The 21429-nt window shown below is 40.9% G+C and overlaps 1 protein-coding gene across 1 annotated transcript in view; it reads left to right on the forward strand.

Annotated features, from left to right (window-relative positions):
- Nucleotides 1–21429, forward strand: part of TRPC7 (transient receptor potential cation channel subfamily C member 7) — a 76118-nt gene that overhangs the window by 13636 nt on the left and 41053 nt on the right. The window contains 1 exon segment of the mRNA XM_010399836.3: nt 15560–15742. Coding sequence (XP_010398138.2) covers nt 15560–15742 — 183 coding nt within the window.

Here is a 21429-nt window from a genome sequence, read left to right on the forward strand (position 1 = left end):
GAGTGATAAAAACCAGAAAATGGCAGAAAACACTGAAGAGTAAAATAGTAGGAAGTGGGCTTGTGAGAATGGAGGATAGCAGTGAACTTGGAAAGAGAATACTTGAAAACCATCAGACTGTAAACCAGCAAGGCTGCAATTTTAAACTCTGCTTCCTACCCAGGCTGCACAGACTCTTGGATTTGTTTGCTCTCAGGACTGACTGATGGGAGCAGGTGCCGGCAACTCCTCTCCCACTGAAACCAGAAACTGGCATGGGAACCTCCCTAATTAGCCTCATGAACATTCTTGTAAATCTCTCACTTAATATTTCTGCTCTGACCCGTTCTTCCTTGAGTGATCCTTTAATCTTTTCTTAATTTCTGGCCTCAGCATATTCTTTGGTAGACATCCTGCTTCTGTTATGTTTGGGAATGCTTTTTATGACTCATGTTTAATATTTCAGCAAGCTGCTCTTACAGGCTTTAGTGTGTTTATATGGCATTTGTTTAGGTTTTCACTTAATTTTTCAGAAATTCTGTTCTTTTCTGTATTTTTCTTCCAGACAGGATTTACGTATTTTAAAGAGATGTATTTTTACTCAAGCAGCTTTCATTTTTTTTCTCATGTTTCACTTTGCTGGGTTTTAAGAAGAGAAGGCAGAAGGGAACTTCAGAAATTTGGTCTGGTATGCAGAATGTATTCATTGCCTTTTTCTTCTGTTTTTATTTTCTGCTGCACAGCTCTCAGTCTAACCTAGTGCCTGTTTTGAAAATCAAGCATCACCAATATACTTATGAGTATATGAACAGTCACTACTCCCAAGTGATTTTTTTTTTGATATGAACTTTTCCAGGTCAGTGTTTAGTGAGAATATTATTTTTTTTCTTAGGGATGGAGTCAGGGATGTGGTTTGGTGGTTTTTAACCTTTAAAAAGAAGTGATCTTTTTTTCCCCTCTCACCTATAAGCCAATTTTCCCCACTGCCATGAGAACATGCACATTTAGAACCTATGATTTTTTTATTTCAATTTTCACTTGTGCAAAGCAAATGCATAAGCAGGTACAACCAATTATCCAACTCATAATACAGGAAAGAATCAAGTCCCAGTAAAGCAGGGAAACAAATTTCCTATTGTTAGAAGTTTAACTTCTTGTTGGAACAAATGAGGTATTAAAATAAGAGAGGAAATTACAAACTATAATGGAAATAGCCTGGGAGAAGGAGAATATATTTAAGCCTTGTAGTGAAATTAGTGTTTGGCTCTCTGAGTGGGACTTGCTCTGTGCAGAAGGAACTCATTCTCTATGCTGTTCTTTTTCAGAGACAAATTCACTAATAATAGATGCTACACCAGCTTTGTCTTGAGAGCTAAATTAATTAATTGCAGTTACATTTTTCCATGGGTATGTAGCAAAGACTGTGGAAAAAGGATATATATAGTCTTTCTGCCCTTAAAACCCACCAAATTTGTGACTCGTGTTGCTCGCTTTAAATATTTATAAATTAGGAAATATCCTTTATATGTTGAGAGTTGTTATTGTAAGTGCTCTTTTTAGGTTCTGTGATTAAATCATTTTGTGCCTGGCACATTGCCCAAGAAAAATGGTTTTAAAATGTTGCATGAGAAGAAAATTCAAAGCTTTTCAGAGGGGTGTAGAACTGATGCCAAAGCTGTGATGTCTGGAGCTGTGTTGAGAAATCCAGATTTGTATCTGTGTGAAGGTGTGTTAGCATCTGTCTATGTCTGTTCACAGTCAAGCAGAGTAGTGGATGCTGTGATTCATAGTGAAGGGTAACACTCAGTCATCTACAACCCACACCTGTACCTGGAAAAATTAAGACCATTATTTATGGAAGTTGTAACTCTGTTGGCAGCACAAGCCACTGAGCAGTCACATAAAATTGGATAATGTCCACTGCCCACGAGGGTATTTCACCTACTTTATGAGTGACATTGTTAAAACGTCCCAGCTAAAAGAAAACCTCTTTAAATGTTGCCAAAACACTTTATGCAGGAAAATGTTTTCTTCACTTTCCTGGGGAACCAGTCCATTCTCTCTTTTGAAAGAGTGAAAGGGGAAAAAAGACTCTTTCTACACATCAAATCACAGACCATAATCTTGCATTAGTGCAAGAAAATGTAGTGTTTGAATTAATGCCTCAGGGGTTCTGCTCCCCTAAAAAAAAAAACCCTAAAAATTGAAGGAAACTTTCAACATTTGAGGATGGCAAGACAGCTGCAACCCTGGAAATATTTGACTCTCCCAGAGTATAGCTGGTGTACTTTTGTTTCCTGTGATGCTACTGCAAGTGAGATTCTTGGCAATGCCAGTGTGCACGCCATCACTGCAATGTTTATTACCCTTTACAGCTCCCTGGGAAGTCATTTTTAGTCCTACTCAGTTAAGGATGAGCAACATTGCAACTGCAGCACTTACAGCTTACTGCTCCCAGCTTGACTGAACACGTCCCTGGAGCAGGATTCTAGTTTAGGTGAGCAACAGGCATTATCATAAAAATATAAAATAACATGGAATCCTCTTAAATCTTTAATAGGAGACAACAGGTGGGTTCACCAGCTAGGTGGAAAGTAGAGAGCAATAGAAAAGTGTCACATAAGGAAGCAGCACAGCAGTTGTCTCACCACTGAAGAGCAATTTAGAAGCATTTTCATGCATAAAACTTTTAAGCCAATCACTGTGATGCTTTAGCCAGGTAGAGAAATAAATGTAAAATCTGGAACCAGTTGAAATTGCTTTAAGGTAATTTTCCTCCTGGGATTTCAATGTTTCCTTACAAATAAGCAGCCCATCCTCCAACAAGAGCACATTTCTGTGGAGTTGGAAAACCCCTATTAACAGATACATTTTTAAGGGACCTGAAAGGCAGCAGCTGCTAAGGGTGGTGAGCAGAGTGAACTCTCTTACACATAAATAATCCTGGGATGAAAGTGTAACAAAAAAAAGGGGGGAAATCCAGCACTGCATTTTTTTTTCTCCCCTGCCAGAAATATCTGATATTAAATTTCTGAATCTGAAGCTTCAACCTCCCAGAAAATGGGTTGGACTGGGACTGTCAGCATGCTTCTCTCTGTATACATGGCTGGTGACTTCTACTTTTTCCTTTTGTAGCCTGCTGTAATGATTATATTAAGTCCAGGTTTTCCACATAGTTCTTAAAATTCTGGATGTGATGAGCAATTTGGAAATTAATTTTTGTTATGTGACATGATTTCTGTAAACCCTTCTGAGGCACCATGGCCTTGTGGCAAGTAATTTTACTGAACCATTATTTTCAGGAAATATATTTGTGTATGTGCCATCTTATATACATAACATGGAGCATATTGAATATGTTTAGAAGGAGTTTAGAGCTGAGGGATCTCCTTTTCATCCTTCTTAAACCTAAACTTCTGTTAGTGAATACAAGAGTCATTTACCTTTGATACAAGCAGTTGCTGAATGTTTTGTAGCCAGGGTGAAGTACAATAAAGCTTGTAATGTTAATCAGGAATGTAAAGTGTTTTGACTAAACAGAAGGAAAATAAACACCTGACATTTTGAGATAATTTGTTGTGTTTAAGGGGATTTGTGGGAAGGCAAGGTTAAATACAGTTATATTAATTAGTGCTACTATGATATAAAGCAAGTGAAATAAGGTCAAATTAAATGAATATAATGTCCACATGTGTTGTGGAGTCATATACACCACACATGGCTGAGCAAGGGAGAGTAAGGTAACTGCTGCGAAGATTTAAGTGGCATTTAACTGGCTAATGGGAGCTCTTGTAGCAGAAGTGAGGCTAATACCTGCTCCTCAGCCTGTTTCTGCTCCTCAGAGACAAGGTGTTAAGAAAGTTCTTTGGATTTAGAGATTATTTTGAGTTTAGGAATGAAGATGACCTGCCTGCATTGTGTCTTTTGTGTGCAGGCACTACTCTGAAACAACTTTTTGAGTACAGATGCTTAGAAGGTTGAATCTAACAGATACAATGACTGTCACAAACCCAGCAGAGAAGCAACAAATAGTTTAGAGATACTTTCAAAATTTAAGTGTAAAAAGTTCAGCTTACTACAATCTTATTATTGTCACATTTTGATCGTTATAACAGCTTTAACATGGGAGAAAAGCTCAGTAGCTGGCAAAATCATGACCCATTTGACCATTGAGTCACCTTCAGATTTGTTGAAGCCATGATTTCATCCTCACCCTTTGAAAGAATCGTGCAGTGAAGCAGTGGGGTGACCAGTGGGTCTGATCCGAGGCTGCCCCCTGCTCATGGATTCCTCTCTTTATACAAATGAGGAATAATGTATCACATCTCGGATCAAGCCATCTATCACAGCAAGGTGTGATAGGCTGGTGTATCAGTAGGTGGGATCTATGTCTACCACAACCTCTCCCAATGATCTGGATTCTCCCATAGAATGTACCTTGGTCTCTCCAGTCTCTAAGCAGTAAAGGTGAGACAAACTCCTCTGTGCCACCTCCTGCTCTTCCTTTGGCTGCCTGGCCCAAGTGCCAGGCCCTTGCTGTGGTGCTCAGCCAGAGCCCTCGCTGCTGCTCCAGAGCAGAGCATCCTGCATTTCCCTGCCAGGTCTGCTGCCAGCTGCTCAGAGAGCTCCAATCAGTAGGGAGAATGATTTGGCCAGTTGCCTGTGTTTAGTTAACAGTGACAGAGTGTTTTCCTTTCTTGCCCACTGAGCGTGGAAGACAAAATGAGTCCTGGTAATCAAACTGGTGCATGCACTCGATGGCAGTGCAGCAAGGAGGGTTCCTGCTGCCCAGAGCTGACTGTTTGAAAGGAAAGACTTATTGGCTCTTTCCCTGCCAGTCACTGGATCCTCTGCAGTGAGTACAGAGCTCCTCTGACTTTCACCTTGCCCTTACACACTCACCATTCATCTAAGAGAATTTTCTCAGTGCATTTACTGATATAAAATGACACAGCAAGGGCATTTATTGTCAATTATTGTCCTCCTCCCATCAGCAATGAGTGGAACCAAGAGGGGTCCACCTTAGACCACCAAAGATGTTTTTCAGAAAGCCAAAATCCAATTCTTGTTGAGGAAAACAGACAGAAAAGGCTGTGATCACTACTGTAATATCAGTCCAATACACCATTGGTAAGCTTTGCATTTAATCAGTAACACCAAATGGCCAACCATTCCGCTGGTATCAGCACTGGGGGTTTGGGGATAGTTAGGAGCCGGGAGGTTTATTATGAGCAAGATGACTGGTTTCCAAAGAGTGCTGCTCATTGTTCACGTTGGGAAGGGATATCTACTGGAACTACAAATGAGCATAATTAGGACGATTGCTCCGAATAGAATAATGATGTTAGATCAGCAGATGGGAGAATGGAGCCAGGTACATTTATCCAAGGCACAGTAGGGAATCAATATCATATTAATGAATGTAAACGAAGTAACACATTCTGAGGATCTCAAGTCTGACATTAAATAGGATGCAGATGGGAAGTGATTTAGTTTATCCCTCATTATGTTGTTAATTGTTGTTATTGTAGATAATTATGATGAACTTATCCTCACTGAGCCCAGGCAGACTATTCAGACAATTGTGGATAAACAGTAATGGTATACAAACAATTTTATATTGCTTTAAAATGGTGCTAGGTACTATAGTATCTATGGGGGTTTGGCATTTACATGATCAAAAATGGAATTTTTCTGGAATATAATTTGTTGCAGGGAAATTGTCACCAGTGCAGCATGGAAAGAGCTCATTGCCCACTGAGTGTCATTTCATTCTCACTGTCCAAACCCCAGGATCTGAACTCATTTCAGAACAAAGAGATGTAATTATGCACTTTTTATATTCATATTTCTGCTCAAGAAGGTTCTGCAGCATGACTTCTAAGTCTGCTCTTCTTACAGAGAGGACAATTTCCATATGGTCAAGAGTGCTCTGTGCCAGGACTCTGCAGCTAGGATCACATTTTTCCAAAGTGCTTGGTTGCTGCTTATGTGCTGTGGGAACCAGAATTTCACCCACATTGATGCTTGTGACCAGTTTTATAAGGAGTTGTTCTTCCCGGACATTGAGAACTGTGGTAGCTGGCTGTTTGAGACCTGGAAGACATATGGTTATTTTAATTATTGACATTATTTGCACCGTGGCTCGCAGTTAAACCAACATTCACTTGCAGGATGCATTTAGGAGGAGTCTTTGTCCTGATATGCATGTGCTGCTTGTAGCCAAAATTCCCATGAGAGGAGGGACTCATAGCACCTTTGAACATATAAGTGTGTTCCTTAAGCAAGTTGAAGCTGCCACACTTACCTCAGCCTAAGGGATAAATGAAGCTGTGTTGAGCAAATAGTTGCTTTGAATTTAAATCCATCATTTTCTCCTAGTTTTTTCCCATCTGATTTTCAGGAAACAGAGATTTCAAGCAGCTGAGCTGAAAAGAGCCACACAATTGAGGGAGAGAGAGCAGCTAATTCTTTTAGTGCAAGGAAACTATTTCCTCTCAAATTGTATAGAAAATAGAAATCTTCCCCAGTGAAGCTTGCCACAGAGAGATCAGGAATGTAATAAACATGGGAAAATGTGAGAGAGAACAGGTATGCATGGCATGAGGAATGAGAAGCTTGGTCCAGAGATAACTTTGTACTTTGATTACGTCTCTGTAGTGGTTTGGTCCAAAATACTCATTACTGTTTATCTGCTGTGAGAGAAATGCAAAGCAGGCACCAAACTTGAAAGAATATAAAGAAGTTTATTAACAGACCTAAAAGAGGGAAAAAAAAATTATACCACCTTCAGAACTCTCCTCCTCCCCCCACCTTCCTCCCTTCTCCCACTGACAATGTAAAAAGACAACCCTTAAGATGTTCAGTCTGTTTACCACTTCCATAATAACCTTGTTCAGGCCATTTAGAAAGAGAAGTCTCTTTTTGCTCATGCTATGAAAACATTATCACAACGAGACAGCCGCCCACTTCCAAATATTGTTCAGTCCATTTAGGAAGAGGAGTCTCTCTGATCGCATGTGAGTCCCTTCCCCCGACTTGCAGCTTTTCCCGCAACTGCCTTCGAGGGTCCACTCTTGAAGTTTTTTGGGGTACAATTTTAAGGTTGAGCCGTTCAGAAACAAAAACAGAGGCCCTTCTCCTTCCCTGGGAGCAAAGGGTCTTCATTGTTTTCATCGTTAGGACTATCTCTGGGAGCATCTCTAGGGACTGAGGTTTTCTCCTTTCCCGTTTGGAGCAAAAGTCCTCATCTGGTTCATCTCTCCCTGTCCAAACTTCTCATGAAATTACAGCTGCGTCAGCATCTGCCTATCTCAGCGCAGGTGCTTTTGCTTACGAGTTGAACACTCCACCCCCCAGATCTTCATGAAATTACAACGGGATACTCTGATATATCATAGCTTCACAACAGAATTTCAGCTTTAAGCATGTCCTCTCTCTCTTCCCTCAGGTTTTCAGCTCTTCACAGCAATAGAAAGGGTTAATCTCACCTCGGCCTTGCAGCTTTGCAGCTGGAATGTTGAATCTTTCTTATCACAGTGGAGGGGGGGAGAGCCGAGCCGCTCCGGCTGCCCACGGCAAGGCAGTGGGGGGGGTTTCCACGGCTGGAACAGGTCCATCGACTCCAGGATGGCCGTGGCCCAGCCCAGCCTGGCCCAAGCAGGGCCTGGCCGGGCCCGCTGGCCCCACACGGGCCCCGCAGCCACCTGTCCCAGCACCAGAAACGAGAGAGAGCTTGGAGGGGGAGTTTGCCTATTCTTAAATGTGGATCACAGAGGCAGTCACAGCTTTAAGTGGCTTAGAGAATTGTCCATATTCAAACTGGCCAGCTGATAGGTTCTGTCAGTTCCCAGAGGAAACTGTAAGCACCCCTTAGCAAGGACATCCCTTCCGGGACTATGCTTGCTAACCTATGACAGTCTCTCACGTCAGAGCTGCAGAATGACCTGAAAGGAGGTTGTGGTGGGGTGGGGGGTTGGCCTTTTCTCCCAGGTAACCAGTGATTCTCAGTGTCATATCCCCACACAAGGAGCAAACAAGTATTTGAATGTCATGGAGAGGGATTTGGAGCATGGCACTGCATCAGCATGAGCTTGACTTTACTGTTAATGTGAACAGATCCTAAACTCTTTTTCAACAAGAAAATTATCAGAGTATTCCTTTGAAATGCATAGATTTAATTTAAAGAGAAGCTGTTGACAGGGCACAGGAGACAGACCCTCTCCTTGGCCGAATTTGTGTGTTCCCTACATTTGGCATGCACATTTCACTAATACCTCTGTACAGCCTGTCCTGTTTTTGTGACGTCCAGGGACTTGGTAGTTTATCTTCAGAAAACAGGTGTTTCAGCGTAAACATTCAAATGAGCTCGGGAAAATCTGCAAGAAAAAAAACACCTTTCACTTACTTGAGGAATCAAAAGCGTGTGGCTTATTTGTGATGTGTGCTTGAAAATGAGCTGTGGTGATATGAAAGAGAAGTACATCAAGCATCAAATGCCATCTTATGTTGAAAAGCTGCTATGCCAACCTTGGGACTTTAAATTCTCTCATTTTAAAAAAATTGTCAACCAGCATAATTTCTGTTCTAGGTTAAATAAATATTTTCAGAGACTTGGAATGTACTGTTAGTTCTCTGCTGAATAGCACTGATACTCATGCACAGGGATGCTCAGTAATGGCACCTGTCAGGCTGAAGGTGACTTTGGGAGAAAGGAGTAGAGGAGATGGAGGTGCTTTTCCGGCAACTCCTTAAGTATGAAAAAGAAAGATTGTATTCTGTTCAGGGTGAGAACTTTGGATAAGTCAAGTCATCCTTTAATTTCAGTGTAGAGGGAGTTCACATGTACAGGAAACTTATTTTAAGTTTCAAATAGTAAAGAAAATCAATAGAAGTAATAAAAAAGGTTGAGAGTGGACTGATTCTGAAATTTCTTATGCTAGGGAATCTAAAACTTTGGTTGAAGAGTTAGGAATTCTGCTCAGTCTCAATCCTTAATTTTCTTCAAGGATTATATTCAGTTCCTGCCTTTGCTTCCCCAAATAATCCATCCATTAATTTTAGATTTGAAAAAAACAAAACAACCAAACACCTTTTAAAGGAATTGTTCCAAGGGCAAGTCAAAGTATTTTTCATTTTCTAATGTTTTTATTGATGGAAAAATAGCTTCCAAAATTTATTCATTAGTTTTGGTGGCACAGAAGCTACATTTATCAAAAACATGAATAATTTCCCAGAAGAAATTATTGGTAGAGTTGGTAGATTCATAAGAGCTAGAGCAGAAAAGAGCTAAAGTGCAAAAGAGTAGAAATAAAACAGGGAGGTGCAAACCTGTCCTTTCTGCTGCCTTTGACAGTTTGCACTTTAAAGTTCTTGGAATGTTATTGCTGAAGATTAAACATATACCTGCACCTGCAAATGATGCTGCAAAAGCACGGCGACAAATTTTAAAGGCTTTTCAACTCCACATCTGGAATCACTACCACCATCTTCTCAAGCTTCTTTAAGGATTTGATATATCTACCAGAAAATAGGTATAAGGTGAAATCCAAAGTCAGTGGTTTGATTGATTCCTTACTGCTCTATCCCCTTGGTGGAGGGATATGCTCTCTTAGAGATGAGTTTCTGCAGTGCATGTGAAGAGATGAATTGCAGCTAGAATGCTGAGGAGAATAAAGACACACACAAAAAAATAGTCTTATGGTAAATCAGCCAGTGCAACTGCCATTGAAATCCCTGTAGTGATGCAAGGGATGTTATTTCCATGGCTTGTTGGAAGTCAGAAAATTTTTTGTCTCTATCAAATCATCCTGTTGTTTTCTGGGCTTCTTTGGAGAAGAATAATGTCAACACAGACAGCACTGTGGTTTGTCCTTGGGCTCTTATATTGGCTGCACCTCTTTGTGTCTCATGACAGATCTAATCCCCCTTTGCCTGGAGGCCCCTCTGCTCTGCCATGCTGCAGCACTGTTCAGAGGACAAACCATGGCCATGTTTCTCTTGGATCCATTTAGAAGGGTCCAAATTGCTTGGAAAGCAACAGAGTCACACTTCTGAAATGTCAAACTCTTGTATATGAACAGATTGTTGATTATATTATGCTCGCTGGAGATTAAGAAGTCAAGGTCTGGATGATTTTAAAAATGAACCAGAGCATCTGTTCCTACCTCTAGAAACATTTAGTAACCTGCACCTGAGTAGTGAAATGTTTTAAATGAGCACTTGGCTTTAAACTCAGAGACATGCCCACTGGGTATGGCACAGTATGCCCAGAGCACCAATAATTCTCTGCTGCCACTTAAGAAGCAAGAGAACATAGACCAACTGGATGTGCTTTCTGGAAAATTAACTGTACAGCCTTGGCATACATAGACTGTGCATGTAGGCATTTAGTCTGGAAACAATAGGAATGCACTCAACTGTATTCAAAAGTGTCAGCAGCTGGCAAAGCTCTTTGGGAGGGGTGCTCAGTGCATTTCAGAGGATAACGAGGTTACATGGTCAGGATCAGTGCAGAGCCCTTCCTTAGCATCTTCTCTCATTGCCTTCTCTCCCACAGGCCTTGTGCTTCTTTTCATTCCCAAATGTATGGCCAGTCAACAACACTGTAAATACCCAGAAGGAAATCTGTCCCACAGCTTTTCTGTACCGGCTTGTGCATATTTCATATGATATCTAATCAGTAAATATTTATAAGCATTTTGAATATTTGATATGATGGCTTATTTAACAATTTCATTTCAAATATTGCATGAAATATTTCTGCTTTTTGTCCCCCTCCTTTCTCTCAGCTTTGTTTTCTTTCCACAATAATTTTTACTTGGGGGAGTTTTCTGTTCATATTTACAGAATTACCTCTCCATGTTTTTTTCTGCTGCCTCTTCTCAAAATGCTAATCTAAGCAATGCAATATTTCTCCCCTTGATATATGTGCATGTGTGATGTAGATTAAATACAAAGAGCCAAGAGCTCATGGAAACATGAAAAGAGGCTCTGTGCAATGCGCCTACAGCTTTCATTTGCACAGCAAATTTAATGCTACCCAGTAATTCCAGATAGGTTCTTGGTTTTAGTTTTTCTCATTTCACTTAACTTTTTACTCAAACTCCATCCCTCTGACCTGAAACAGCTCCTTTCTGAAAAAATCTGGTTGTTTTTGAACAGATGTGGAGACATGACAGAGTTCATTTAGAACATAATCAACAGATAATAATAGGGTACTTGGAGAAATTGCAGTGAATGACAAGTACCATCAGCCTTTTCAAAACAGCAAAATTAGACATTTTTAACTCCACATGCACAACAGTGTTACAAGAAGCAGGAAATGACTAATTTGGAATCCTTTTATTACATTCTAGTTTTTAAAAAATGATATTGTAACATTCTCAGGCATTATCCTGACCCTTCTCTGCTCACTGCCTCTATTGGAAATAAAATTCTGTTACATGTGTTATTTGAAACAGACTGGCTCTGTTGCCTACTTGTATCCCTCATCTTCTTCCCTGAGGCTTGACAGCTCTCAGCCTGTCAGGATGAGGCCCCTGCATCTCTCATGTGTGATTTGCAGTTTTCATTACTGTAAAAATCCATCTGGTTTATGAACCTCATAATCCTCAGACTTCTATAATATGGCACCTGATTGGGATGCTTGGGAAGGTTTGGGTTATTTTCATTGCCTGTGTCTGCTTTTGCTGCACTGCCAGGAGGACTGAGCTGGATTTTGTGTCTCCAGCCCTGAGTTTCTTGTTGTGGTACAAGTCTGACCCCAATTGCCGCCCACTGCCTGCCCAGGCTTGCAGCCAGGATAGTTCTCCACAAAACTTATTTAGACAGGAGGGCCATGAGGTGCCTGGTTTAGGGGTTGAACCTCGCTGGCAGGGCAGTGGTGAAGTGGTAACTGTCCTTTTGCACCCCAAGACACAGTGGCCATGTGCCCCTCAGTGTTCTGGCAGAGTCACGGGTGTCCTCAGGGCTATGATCTTCTAAAACTTGGTGTAACAAGTATCACAGAGAATCACAGAATACTCTGAGTTCGAAAGGAGCCCCAAGGATCATCAGAGTCCAGCTCCTGACCCTGCACAGAACAGCCCCAAGAATCCCACCATATTCCAGAGAGCCTTGTCCAAACACTTGTTTAGCTCTGTCAGATTGGTGCTGTGACCACTGCCCTGGGGAGCTTTTTCCAGTGCCCAACCACCCTCTGGGTGAAGAACCTTCTTCTAATATCCAACCTGAACCTCCCCTGACACAACTTCAGGCCATTCCCTCAGGTCCTGTCACTGGTCACCAGTGTCTGGGAGTATCTGGAAATGTGTGCTTGCTCTCCTTCACCTCTTCCTCCCGCCTCTCACTGATCCTTGCCCTGGGGTGCAGCTTTCCATCCACTGTCCCACACTCCTTCCTGCAGGGAAAGCAGGATCTTGGATGCTTCCAAATGTGTGAAATATAGGCAAATGTGTGAAATACCCAGTGCTGGCACAAACACCGATAGAGCTTGGATGCTGCTTGTAAATAAATCTTCTTGGCTTCCTTGGGATTTTTCCTGTGCGTCAGAACTCTCAATTCAGGATTTTAGATGCAGGTACAGAATTTCTACTTGCATCACCAGAACTGTGCTTTGCAAGCCAGGATCAGGAGAAGCTTGGCTGTCAGACCTCTGTTAATCTCAGTTTTTAAGTAAAGAATAATGTGTGCTTGAGAGAAATACACTGACAGGAGAGTCATTGAGTGTGTTCTCGCCATCAGGGTGATCAGGATTTTCTGTGAAGACTGTGAGCATTAAGGAAGCCAGAACAAAGATGACAAATGGTTTAGAAAAGGGATCATCAGAAGACACAGCAGGTTCAGTTATCTTTGAGACATGTCTTAACAGATGAGCAGTCTCCTGAGAGATGTAATCTGCTCTCCTGCCTGGCTGCAGAATTGCTGGAGGGCACTTTACTTCATGTTATGTTATGTTATGTTATGTTATGTTATGTTATGTTATGTTATATGTTCTTTCTACAGTCTGTATCTTGGATAGGGTGTATGGCTGCTTGTGTCTGCTTAAAAATCAGAGTAAAAAACTTTGAATGGGGAAATCGTCCATAGTCTCTACAAATGTACAGAACCAGTAAAAACATTAAGCTTGGAGATGTGAATAAAGTTGGGTCGTGATAGCGTTTTCCAGCTGGGAACCTGCCATTTGCAGATGTTTTGGAAGCACTTTTCTAGTTGCTAACTAAACTCTTTCCTTAAAGAAAAGAGAAGAGGGGAGAAAACCTAATCTAATACAAGCTAGTTGCTCAGACGATGTGGAAGTGTTGATGAGAATTTCCTAAAATGTGCTGGTTAAGAGATAACCTTGTGAACTTTGCAAACGGTACATAGAGAATGATATTGAAGCTCAGCAGAGTTCTCACTCTTGTTATTTTAAAGCTGCAGAGCTAATAAAGTATCTCCATTACCTGTGGCAGCAAGGCATTTCATTCCCACTCTACATCTACTTTCAAATCTATCTATATTTGCTGTCCTTCACTGTTTCTGTAGTTATTTTGAGGCTGATATTTTTGTTTGGCCATCTATTCTCTCAGTGAAGAGGCAAGCTTTCTGTTTATTGAAATTCATCTTGGTGTGGGGAAGATAAAAGCACAGAACTGATTTGAGAGGAGCACTTTGAAGCCATAAAGAACAATCTGTCTTTCATTTACATTTCAGACCTTACCTCACCCTGTATTCGAAAACATTTACTCCACAGATCCTATCTATCTCCACAAAATGCTCAGGTACTAGATTTAGATATAAATGGACCATCGTTTTCTGCCTGAGCCATGAGGACATCTTAAATCTTAGTGCTCCAGCTTGGCACATTTGTGGAAGTCTTGGTGCCCCAGCTTCTGCAATGGGGCATTCACCCAGATAAAGATCTGCTTGTTGGACTCTTATGTCTCCTCTTAATGAAGATTTGAAGTTCTTGCTCCTCTCCATTAACAACACAATGAGAACATCCGGTCTGATTACAGCACTCAAGGACAAAAAGAGGAACTCCGATTTAAACCTTTTTGATAGCTAAGAGGATGTAACCATACAAGTTTCACCTTGCAGAAGGTGTCAGCAGTAAAATCCCTGCTATTCCCCAGCTGTCTTCAGCCCTTTCTCCTAAACACGGATCAGAAACTGCTTCTTCCCTTTCCTGTGAGAATGCCCCACTTCCACTCCTGAGGGGCTTTCTAGTTCCCTGTGATTCTTCAATTATTCTGTGCTCTTCCCAGCTCTTCCATGCATGGAAAGCAAAGTTGGGACACACACACACACATGCACAGTAAAAACAACCTCAAACCTATAACGAAGTCATTAAACCCTCTGATGTTAGAAACTCCTTATCATCTCAGTCCTGAAGGGTAAAAACTGACCAAAGAAGTTAAGCCACCTCTAATGACATCATATTTTAGACAGTTCCGTTCTACTTAATTAATGAATGTTTGCACAGCGCTTTGAGATCTTTGTCTAACAAGGAAGGCTAATATGTTGCTATGAGTAAATGATAGAATCGATAATTTAGAAAATATAGAAGCACAAAGTCAGGTTGCCCTTATCATTTCTGCAAAGCCAGGTTTAACTATCTTCTTCTTTTGGCTGCTGGCTTAATTAGATAAGGTACTGAATTTAATTAACTCATCAAACCTAATTTGAAAAGATCTCTCAAGTCAGTAAGAGCTTGTCTTACGGTTATTATTCTATTTGTTGCATTGAGCCTTTAATATCACCATTTTGTTATGATATTAATGGTAGCCTTAATTGTGTTCTAAATTATAACATTTACTCAGGTGGCACTTTCCTTGTTTTTTAAGTGTCAGCATGTGAAAATCAATCACAATTTAATTTAAGGCAGGGAAATTGCTCTTCTACCCCTCTGTCAAGTCAGCTATAGGCTATCTCTTTTCCTGTAAGTGTAATTTGGGTTTGCAAAGTGCAATTATTTCACAGGAAGTCATGTTGAGTTTCTGAAGTCCCATTTCTTGGAGAGGTGTTATGACAATGATCATCTGGATGCTCTTTTGGGAATGGTTAACTAAATTCTAAGGTTTGAGGCTGAAGTTGGTATTACAACTATATAATTCATTTGAACACATCTGTGCGTGATGCTCCAGCTTGTTGTACCAGTCTGAAACTTCTTGAAAGTTATTAAAGAAAGAATTACTAGGAAAGAACCTAAACTGAAAAATTTGCTGTACTATTATAATACAGTTAGCAGGACCTTTTTTTGGACATATTTTTACATTCCTAGAAATATGCCACACAGAGAGGAGAGGTCAACTAATTGCTTAAAATCAAAATTTCTCTAGAAATTATTTACTTGTTCTGTAAAACTTGTTCTATTGTCATGCAAACTATGCTGCTGATATAGACATTGCTAATTAAGTCTGGACGAGTTCCTGTACTTTCATGAAAAGCCATCAACATGCTGTGTGGAATCAAATGCTTTCTTAGTCTTCCAGGCAGTAGTTTTGCAGAAGTAACCTTGCTCACAATTGCTGTCTCTTCTTTTTTCGTTTGCCTGTTTGCAGCACAAATAAAGACCTTTGTTTCTGCTCTCCCTCAGAACGACTATCGGAAGTTATCTATGCAATGCAAGGACTTTGTCGTGGGGGTGCTGGACCTGTGCAGAGACACTGAAGAAGTGGAGGCTATTCTGAATGGAGATGTGAACATCCATTTGTGCCCTGAGCACCACCGGCCAAGTCTGAGCAGGATTAAACTTGCTATTAAATATGAGGTCAAAAAGGTAAGAATCAGTCCACTCTCAACCTTTTTTATTACTTCTATTGATTTTCTTTACTATTTGAAACTTAAAATAAGTTTCCTGTACATGTGAAGTCCCTTTGGGTCCCTGGTGAATATGTCGTCGCATTTAATTATGCTTCGTTGATGTCACCTGAAAAATAAACAAAAGATAGATTTCAGTGGGACCAGGACTATCCCTAGAACTTTAGCAGCTTGTGGCTTGATTTGCATTTTCTCACATCTTTTAATATGAACAAGGTTATTTGCAAAGTGAAAAATAAATTCTTCTACAAGTATTTAAAACAATGATTCAGCCTTACAGAAGGGTGTTGTGTGAATGGAAAATGTTATTCTGGCAAATTCTAGGCCTGGGTGGTCCCAACTAATTGCTCCTACAATATGCATTGATGGAAACTGGGCTCCTGCTACAGGACTCGAAGAGCGTTCCAAATTTTCAAGCTAACATCTGCTCTCTCTTTCCCCTCCCAAACCCACCACCTGCTTCCTTCTGCCTCTTGACTGTGCTGCTGTGCTGGCTGGAGAAAGTCCTTTCCTGCTACGAAAGCCATTAATTAAAGAGAATCTTAAAACATATTTGAAATTAAATGCTTTCATGCACGAGCATGTAGTATGGAGCCAAATATTTTCTCCTAGAATGTTGTGTCTCTGCTTTGTTCCATCACCAAAACCAAGTGGAACATCCCACTTCACTCTTAGTCAGATGTTCAACAAGCTGGGTCAAGTTTAGTTGTTGAAGCTGTTGCTTTGGTAACAGGCGGCCAAACTTGCTCTGATGGTCTTTCAGAAAATGAACTAATCTAAACAACACAGATAGTACCTCATCAAGGAACAGTGCCCAGTGATCCATGGCCTGAGAATAATCAGTCACAGAATCAGGGAACATTCTGAGTTGCAAAGGACTTGGTCAGAACCTCGAGCCTTTTCAGTGTGTGAATTCTCCTGTGCTACTTTGCTCACTTATCCTTCTAAATATTTGTGTCCTCCTCTCGATACCAAGACCATGAGCTGAAGCTGCTGTGCTGCTCTGAGCACTTCCATCCTGGCTTGCCTGGTTCCAGAGGGACATTCCCCCATTTCTTACCCTCTCTATACATAGAACTTTTCCCAGTGCATGAATGCTGACCTAAAGCACCTGTGGGAGGTCATGTACACTTGATCTTTTCACGTATAAATATCTTCCTATACCTAGGAAAGCTGAGCATCCTTTCTGGATCACAGCAACTTGTTGCACACTGATAAAAACCATTAAACTAATTGCAGGATATGACCTTGAGCATTCAGCAGTCTGGTGATGACTCTCAGGTCAGCACAATCTTTTCAGCAGCTAGTGTGTGTCTATGTGTAAGATGAGTACTTAGCAGCTATCTTGAATCTGTGGGAGACAGACACATTTAGATAAATGGTTTTGGGCTTTGGCAGTGACATGATAATAGACTGGTTTTGGTCACACTTGCTGAACAAAGACATTGTGTTATGGTAACACAGTAATTATTTCCTTAAGAGGCAATGCATTTCAGGTGCAAGCTTTTTATTCAGTTGAGAGATATTTAGGTTTATGTGTACAAATCCAGTGCTTTGAAATCCATTTCCATTTTAAGGAAATCCTGTAATAGAGAGAGGTGAGAGGGAGGGTGAAGTATTACGGGTATTTAACAGACCAATTTTTGGACAGATTCTGTAAATTTCAAGTCACTTTTTCAAAGCTAATGACTCATCATGACTAAACCATGTCCAGTCCTGGGCTCCTGAGTCTGAGATGTGCAGCTCCTGTAATGGGTCCAGCAGAGAACAAAGGTAATTAGGGGACCAGAGCATCTCTCTTATGAGGAAAGGCTGAGGGAGCTGGGCCTGCTCAGAGCTGAGAAAAGAAAACTGAGAGGAGAGCTCATCAGTGTCTGTCAGTGTCTGCAGGGAAGGTGTCGAGAGGATGGACCAGGCTCTGCTCAGTGCTCCAGGTAACAGGACAAGAGGCATCGGACAGAAACTGATGCCCAGGAAGTTCCACCTGGATATGGGAAGAATTTCTTTACTGTTCGTGTGACCGAGTACTGGAACAGATTGCCCAGAGCGTGTGGAGTCTCCCTCACTGAGGACATTCAAGAACTGTCCAAACATAATCCTGTGCCGTGTGCTCTGGGATGACCCTGCTTGCACAGGAGTTTTATACAAGACAACTTTAGGGACTTCAGAATGGTCTGAAAAAAAAAAAATCCAAAAAAAGGAGTTAGAGGTTATGAGTTATTTTTTCATTAAGTTCATATGCAGACTAAATATTTGCATTTGCATGTGAAATTTTAAGAAATATTTGATGTTTAAAAAATCTATTTCTACCATTAGCTTCCTAATTCACATTTCCATATTAACACTCAGTGCCTACAATAGGCTTTCTTTGATGAAAAATTGCAGAGAACAATGAAACACATTGAAAATTATTATTTAATATCCATTATTTTACTTTTACAGCTGCTGATGCAGTCTGTATTTCATCACGCTTTTATTTCCAGAGTCTGGGAAAGATGTCAAGGACTCCCACCCTCAGACAGAAGAGCAATTGTTCATCAGGGTTTCATCAGGTCTTTTAAAATCTCCCTTGTTCTTTTAAATTTCTTTGTTCCTTCACTGTCCTCATACAGTGCAGTCACTGCAGCCACAGTGCCTAAGGAAAATCTTGTGTTCACACCAGGGCTGAAGCCTTCACACCTCCCCTGCTCAGGAAACCTGTAACTGGTACCTATAGCAGGTTTTTGTCCATGCCCTAAATGATCTGTCTCTGCATTTTTCCTTCTTTGCTTCCCATTAAAGTCCCCTGTTACTTCGTTCATTTTCAACTTCAGAAAAGCAATTCTCTGGTCAAGTGAAAGGACACAGCTTTATTGATCAGTATCTTTCTTCCTAATTTACAAAGTTTGAGATGAATCTTGTAAAGTCATTCAAGAAAGCATCAGAAATTACAGGCTTCACTTGTTGGTCTTTTTTTCCTTTTTTTCCTTTTTTTTCTTTTGCAAAGCATGCTACTAGCACATATGAGATAATGGTGAGAAGCTTAAGGCTCTAATTAAAGGACTCTCCATAAAAGATATTTGAAGAATTAGGAAATTCTGCTTTTTCATATTTTGCACCAAAGAGTAACCCAAAATTACAGTAGTTTACAAAGTTGTTTATAAAAATGCTGTATTGCTGTTATTCTTACCACTTTTTGAAAGAACTAAATAATCACTCTGTACCCCAGGATTTTTGGAAAAAATTTACTCAAATGTCCTCTGCTCAAGTTTTTCAGAGGCATTTTTCTGTTTAGACCAGCTGTCTTAATGATTCCCGGAAAATTATTAAAATGGGAACAGTTTGTCAAGAGCAAAACAAACAATTTTCAAACACTTAAGCATTTACTGAGTCCTGGATTCTTTCCAAGAACTAGACTTTCAGCCCATGTTATGGGATGGCTGCAAATTTACCATTGTCTCCCCTGGTTTATTTAGTGATGCTTTGCACTTGCACACTTCAGCCAATAAGAGATTTCTTGCTCCTCCAGCCATGCAGGGTCTCAGGGACAGGGAGGTTGGGTGCAGGAAGAGCAGCCAAGCACTCTGATGATGCTGCAGCTAGGCTGTGCAGGTGTTAACCTGAACACTGGAGCACAGGCTGGGAAGTCTCATGGTGAGAGCAAACTGTGGAGTCCAGCAGCTGCTCATAGAAGTGGCAAAATAAAAAGCAGCATTAAGGTGGAACAGGTGGTTTTGGTGGATTATAACCAGAAGTGGCTTCAGTTGCCTAGTGGAAGTTCTGATCCCGAGGACGATGAGCTCTGTGGGCCATGGATACCCTCAGCTGCTCCTCAGGCAGGTTTACAACATCTGAAAGCTTACTGTGTTCTTGACTGAAATTTTTATAGTAAGGCTTTTTTTTCTTTTCTTGAAACATTCAAACAAATTTGTTTTCACTCAGATACTTGAAGCGTAAGAGTAGCACACATTTTTTCTGTGTGTGAACTCATTTCTAGTTAAGCCAGCACATGATTTCTGCTTTTGAGAAGCAGAGGTTGGAAATACCTTTGGACAGCCAATGATGAGAAAATTAAAGTTTTGATGTCTCGCAACAAAACCATTTTGCTGCTGTATATCAGCTGCACAGATGCCTTCATATTTTATATTCTCATTTTAGTCTGTACCAATATGATCCTTTCTTGCCTCTCTTTAATGTTGGCAGGGGACTTGTGTTGACATTTACCTTTAGGTGTAAAGCTGTTGCTTCTCTGTAGGTGTAAAGCTGTTGCTCTTCTGTAGGAGGTGACATTCATTTTCCTTCTTTCCCAATGGCAGAATTATCATTGCTCTATTCTTTTAATTGCAAATGTTGAGTGCCCACCTCTGTCTTCTCAGCAGCTCCGTTCATAACCACCATAAAGCCAGAGCACCTTTCTCTTTCATGAGTTTTAATTTAATTAACAGTAAGACACACAAATTGGGTTGGGAAAAAAAAAATTAAACAGAACACCAGATGGCTGTGTAAATCCTATTTAAGAGAGAGCTGGAACAGGAACTTTTTTCATAACTATATTATTAATAATTAACATATGGAGGATGCTCTGAACAGAATACTCGTGGCTGCATTAGATTATAACTTTGCACTGCGTTGGTCACGCGACTCCGATGCTTGAGGGCATAAGATGTCCCAGCTCTCATTAACTGCTGCCACAGCCTGAGTGGGAGCTGGAGAAGGTTAGTGCCTGAATGGGCAAAAGAACCAGCCCTGCCTGTGCTGAAGAGAGAGTTTTGACCCCAAAACATGCAGTAACAGACACTGTCCCAGCCACAGGCTGGGGGACAGCTCCTGTAGAGCATCCTTAGGAAGGTTACCTGGGAAAGCTTGGGTTTTGCATGGGAAGCACAGGAAAATAAGGTGGAGAACAGAGGGCAGGAGAAACCCAAAACTGACAAGAAGTTCTGACACTTCTCCCCTTGGAGAGCAAGGAGTGTATCTGTGCCACGTGCCATGGTGGGTGACATCTGAGCGCTCTCAATTTGCAGTTATCCTGCAGAATCCTGTGGGGAGTGCCCTGGGGAGGGACTGCTGCAGGGGAAAGGGGAGAGGGCACACCAGGGCACTGCCCACAGCCTGCACACCAGCCTTAACACCAATGGAAAACTACATTTTGGTAACACAAATGAAATTATTCAGATGCACAACTTTAGTTTAGGAATTTCTCATAGGATGAACATTGATCTTTCAGTGCCCCAGTGGTTATAACATGCACAGATACAGCTTGGAACAGGACAGCGCTATGTTTTACCACCAAATGAGAAGCCTCAAGGAGGAGAACTCCTCAGTCAAAAGGACTTTCAGGAAGTTGTACTTTTGTTCGTGCAATCCCTTGTTAATTTTTTTTCCCACTTTTTAGTTTCAGGAATATTTAACTGAGGCCTTGGGAAGTCATTGATGTCTTGGACAGTGGTGGTGGGAAGAGAAGTATCTCTTGTTTCCATCAGGGGAGAGCCAGTGAATACTGTAAAATGTAATTTAATATCTAAGTGAACAGTAGAAACACTGTGGTCATTCTGGACTCTAAAGCTTATCCATGTAATTTTTCTTTTTACACTTTTAATTGCATGTTGCAGATGTTTTGACAGAGATTGGAAAGGGAAGGAGTTACTTCCCTTCCCCACAGAATGC

This window comes from Corvus cornix, chromosome 13, assembly GCF_000738735.6.
Source record: "Corvus cornix cornix isolate S_Up_H32 chromosome 13, ASM73873v5, whole genome shotgun sequence".
Taxonomy (NCBI): Eukaryota; Metazoa; Chordata; class Aves; order Passeriformes; family Corvidae; genus Corvus; species Corvus cornix.